The sequence below is a fragment of the Babylonia areolata genome, chromosome 14 (assembly GCF_041734735.1).
Source record: "Babylonia areolata isolate BAREFJ2019XMU chromosome 14, ASM4173473v1, whole genome shotgun sequence".
NCBI classification, from domain to species: Eukaryota; Metazoa; Mollusca; class Gastropoda; order Neogastropoda; family Buccinidae; genus Babylonia; species Babylonia areolata.
In genome coordinates this window covers 32,383,368-32,388,367 of record NC_134889.1, presented here as the reverse complement: position 1 = coordinate 32,388,367, position 5,000 = coordinate 32,383,368, and the positions used below count along the sequence as shown (strand labels likewise).

At 45.7% G+C, this 5,000-nt stretch overlaps 1 protein-coding gene across 2 annotated transcripts in view; it reads right to left on the bottom strand.

The window, feature by feature from the left end:
• Positions 1–3,554, bottom strand: part of LOC143289994 (MAM and LDL-receptor class A domain-containing protein 1-like) — a 34,651-nt gene extending 31,097 nt beyond the window's left edge. Inside the window, exons 1-2 of one of the 2 annotated variants that reach the window (XM_076599288.1) lie at positions 3,468–3,554; positions 1–136 (exon numbers count right to left, since the gene is read on the bottom strand). The exon at positions 1–136 is cut by the window's left edge and continues 62 nt beyond it. In XM_076599288.1, coding sequence (XP_076455403.1) covers positions 1–118 — 118 coding nt within the window. In that variant the 5' untranslated portion in view covers positions 119–136; positions 3,468–3,554. The remainder of the gene's footprint in view (positions 137–3,467) is intronic. The other variant, XM_076599289.1, reaches the window with a different exon arrangement.
• Positions 3,555–5,000: the final 1,446 nt, after the last annotated feature.

Here is a 5,000-nt window from a genome sequence, read left to right as displayed (position 1 = left end):
GGAGCTCTCTGTGACGCTGTACGTGTTTGACGGTGAAGAGAACGAGCAGTGAAGTCTGCGTGAAGCAAGCGATGGCAAGGAAAGCCCACACGGCACTCCGGATCAGGCTGGCTTCCATGCTTCCAAGGAATGGTTACTGAATGATCGATGAATGATAATTGATTATGGTTACTTATACATTGCGCCTGTCCTCGGTCAGAGACCAAGCTCTAAGCTCTGAGCTCTAAGCTCGGGGGTCATTTGCACAACAGGCTGCCTACCTGGGTAGAGCCGACTGTTAGCTGCCGTTTGGGCGCGTTCATCATCATTCGTTTCCTATCTCATTCAATCAGGTTTCAGGCACGCACACATAGACACTAAAACAGACGTGTAACATCTTACGTGTATGACCGTTTTGTATATTTATCCCCGCCATGTGGGCAGCCATACTCCGTTTTCGGGGTTGTGCATGGTGCTGGTATGGTCTTGTTTCCATATCCCACCGAACGCTGACATGGATTATATGATCTTTAACGTGCGTATTTGATCTTCTGCGTGCGTATACACACGAAGGGGGTTCAGGCACTAGCAGCTCTGCACATATTTTGACCTGAGAGATCAGAAAAATCTCCACCCTTTACCCACCAGGCGCCGTTACCGAGATTCGAACCCGGGACCATCAGATTGAAAGTCCAACGCTTTAACCAATCGGCCAGTGCGCTTGTGTGGAAACGGCTCGACGTTTGAATGAAAAGCCCACCCAGAACAATTACCCGCAGAGATGAGTTGAACGACTTATCAACTGAGGCTACCCCTCCCGGTGCAACACTCAGCTTACATCACAGATTGAGATAATCTTACATTTGGGCCAAACTGCAAAGCAAGAGCTGCAAGATCAATGGTTTCTCCACTGCAATGGGAAGTCATTTACAGCTTAGTCTTTCTGTGAAGTACTATGACTCAGTCCAGGGGTCCAAGATTGCACTGGCTCTTAGTGCTGCAGCCTTGTGGGCTACTTGGCCTTTGGGAACCATCCCCAACGCCGACTGTCCTAAAACCCTCTCGGCCGAGAGAGTGGGGTGTGTTCATGAAGTGTCCCGTCGGACCAACGGATGAGTAGGCAGGCAGGCTTATCTGTCGGTGTGTGTCCTCATATGGGAGAAGAGGCCGATTCTGGATGCACAGCACTTTCCACAGGTGTTGCACGGGAAAACGTCTCCAGAAGTTGAGCCCTGCTTCCTTCGCTCACGCTTCTCCTTTATGGCCAGCGTTCTCTTGTTTTCAAACGTCTTTATGCCACTAGAGCACAGCATCCTCCAGCGAGAGCGGTCAAGGGCATTTGTTTCCCAGGAAGCGATGTCTGTGTCACAGGCTTTGAGGTTTGTCTTCAAGGTGTCCTTGAAGCGCTTGCAGGGTCTTCCAAGATCGCGGTGGTCTTCCTTCAGCTGGCCATACAAAAGCATCTTCGGGATCCTGCTGTCTGGCATGCGGACAACGTGTCCTGTCCAGCGTAGCTGGCACTGGATCAGCAGGCTTTCGATGCTGGGCAGGCCGCTCCTCTCTCAGAACCTGGAGGTTGGAGACCCTGTCTTGCCACTTTATGCTGAGGATTTTTTGTAGGCATCTCTGGTGAAACTGCTCAAGTTGTTGAATGTGACGGCGATACGTCGTCCATGTTTCACAGCAGTACAACAAGGTGGTCAGCACAACAGCTCCGGGGGGTGTTACTTGGGTAATAAATACACTGTCCACTGTCATCCAATTCTAGCCCAGATAGTAGTTACCTCCTCCCCTGTTCTGATTGCCAGTCAGACACGACTCTGATTGCCACAGTCAGACACGACTCTGATTGCCACAGTCAGACACGACTCTGATTGCCACAGTCAGACACGACTCTGATTGCCACAGTCAGACACGAATCTGATTGCCACAGTCAGACACGACTCTGATTGCCAGTCAGACATGACTCTGATTGCCACAGTCAGACACGACTCTGATTGCCACAGTCAGACACGACTCTGATTGCCACAGTCAGACACGACTCTGATTGCCAGTCAGACACGACTCTGATTGCCACAGTCAGACACGACTCTGATTGCCACAGTCAGACACGACTCTGATTGCCACAGTCAGACACGACTCTGATTGCCACAGTCAGACACGACTCACTATCATATATTACGTGTGGAAACCTTTGAGGACAGTGAGTAATTCATACCAAAAGAAAATTGTGAAAATAACACATATAAACATTTTCGGGGAAAATGAGAAATATGAATAAAAAAAATAACGTGGAAATTGAGCAATATACAAAAAGGCAAATCATGAGGGCTATTAACAGCGCCTACATAAGAAAGAATAGAAAGCGACTTACGAAATGTAAAAAAAAAAATCAATTAAAATGCACGAACATAAATCACAGGCATCAATAAACAGATGCGAAGAGAATTATGAAGACATTGAACAAATCACTTGACGGATATGAAAAGACAATCAGCATTGTACGAATGGCAATGTGCAAGTGTAAACACACACACACACACACACACACACACACACACACACACACACACACACACACACACACACACACACACACACACACACACACGGAAGAAACGTTTTACACAAAGTCTTAACATCCGCTTTGGTTTATCTTTGGCCCACCAAGATAAGAACTCCGAATGATAAACCGGATGGGGGAAAAACAACAACAGCTGAACTGCAAGAAAATATTGACTGCGACAGTGTACATGCAGCCCAGATATCCTCTCTCTCTCTCTCTCTCTCTCTCTCTCTCTCTCTCTCTCTCTCTCCTCGCTCGTCTTACCTGGCTGATTTCAATGTCGTTTTCACGGGACTGACTTAATCACTATGTACTGGCCAGAAAGAACGATGTCACAGAAGAAGAAGAAGAAAAAAACCAATGTCAGATATGGACAACGTTGACAATAACGGTTGTTTTTTTGGTGTGTGTGTGTGTGTGTGTGTGTGTGTGTGTGTGTGTGTGTGTGTGTGTGTGTGTGTGTTTTCCGTACTTCCACTTGTTGTTCCATACGATGCAAGGAAACCCTTCACATCTGGTCTGGCTTCAGGAAGAAACTAGCTGGATAAATAGTTATGCATAAACAGCTCACACTCACACACACACACACACATATATATATATGTGTGTGTGTGTGCGTGTGCGCGCGCGCGCGCGTGTGGGTATTATGTTTGTCTCTCTCTCTCTCTCTCTCTCTCTCTCTCTCTCTCTATATATATATATATATATATATATATATATACAGAGAGAGAGAGAGAGATATAGAGGAACAAGTTAGCCACATAAGATAATAATAGATTAACTTCTTTTTGTATATATACGTATACATAATAAAAATTATACATATTCTATCCACCTGTCTTGATAGATAGATTGATAGATAGATAAACTGTAGTTCATCAGCGTTACAGAATCGATACATCACAGATTCCAGCTACTTTACCTGTAAGTGAGAAAATGTCCACTGCAGTTACCATCCGAAGTTCAGAACACACGCTGCAACCTCTGCCAGCAGAAAAATGGGCTCGGGTCATTCCGTTATCAGTTGAACGGCTTTCTGTTTTATTCTTATCTCGATATCCCCCTCCCCCTCCTCAGTCTCTCTCTTTCTGTCTCTGTCTCTGTCGCTGTCTGTCTGTCTCTGTCTCTCTTTCCCTTCAAAGGGGCTGTGGCCTATATGAATAAACCATCTCAATCTGTGTGTGTGTGTGTGTGTGTGTGTGTGTGTGTGTGTGTGTGTGTGTGTGTCTTTCTGCTACCCTATACTCCTCCGCGAGTGCGTGTGTGTTTTCGTGTGCGTGTGTGCGCGCGCGTGCGTGTGTGTGTTTTGTGCGTGCGTAGGTTCATATGTTTTATATGTTTAGTTTAACGTCTTTTCACTGTTTAGTGATATAAGACGGGTACAAAAAAAGAAAAGAAAAAAAGAAAGTATGTGCGCATTGGAGAGGAGGCGTGGGTTACATGAGAAGAGGTGTTGGGATGACTGTAGTGAGTAGTGGAAAACGAAGAGTTACGAAGGACTGTACTGACAATAACAGTGAATTATAACATGAATTATCATTATCATTCGAAGTCATCCAATTAAGATTTATAATCGGACAGTAAAAAAAAAAAGAAAAAAAAATATAAAAAAAAGAAGAAAGAAAGTGAACACATATTCTTCTGAAAAAAAGTTTCAGTTATAGGTATAGCAGAACCAGTACTGAAAGGGGGAGAGAGAAAGTCAGACAGACAGACAGACAGACACAGACAGAGACAGACACAGACAGAGAGAGATGCAGGGGAACTCGGTTTATAACCGTTGTTTGAAGTGGTATGAGGCGAAGTGTGTGTGGGGGTACACAGTAAACAGTGGTACTGGTACACTGTAGCTCATATCAGTAGTAAACGATACCAACAGACCAGACTCCTCTCCCATGTCTTGCAGCCAGAAACAGGTTTCCCCGACTCATGACAGCCTGTCAGTGAAGCCACAGCAGGTGTGGTCAGGCAAAAAACAACAACCCAACAACAACAAAAAAAACGAAACTGTCCAACCGGAAGCCTGTGTCTTAATTGGGATCCCAGGGATTTTCCGGCGGCGCTTCTTCTTCTTCTTTCCGTTACACGACCAACATCGACTTGCCGATGACTCTGTCGTGGTTCATGCATGCAGGGTATTTTCGTGTCTCCATAACCCACCGATCACTGACATGGGTTACAGGATCTTTAACGTGCGTATATGATCTTCTGCGTGCTTATACACACGAAAGGGGTTCAAGCACTAGCAGGTCTGCACATATGTTGACCTGGGAGATCGGAAAAATCACCACCCTTTACTCACCAGGCGCCGTTACCGTTATTCGAACCCGGGACCCTCAGATTGAAAGTCCAACGCTTTAACCACTCGGCTGTTGCGCCCGCTTTGCAAGCCTTTGTTAAAAGCTTTTTTTTTCTATACAGTTGTATTCTGTCGTTCTGTTCATGATCAGGTGGT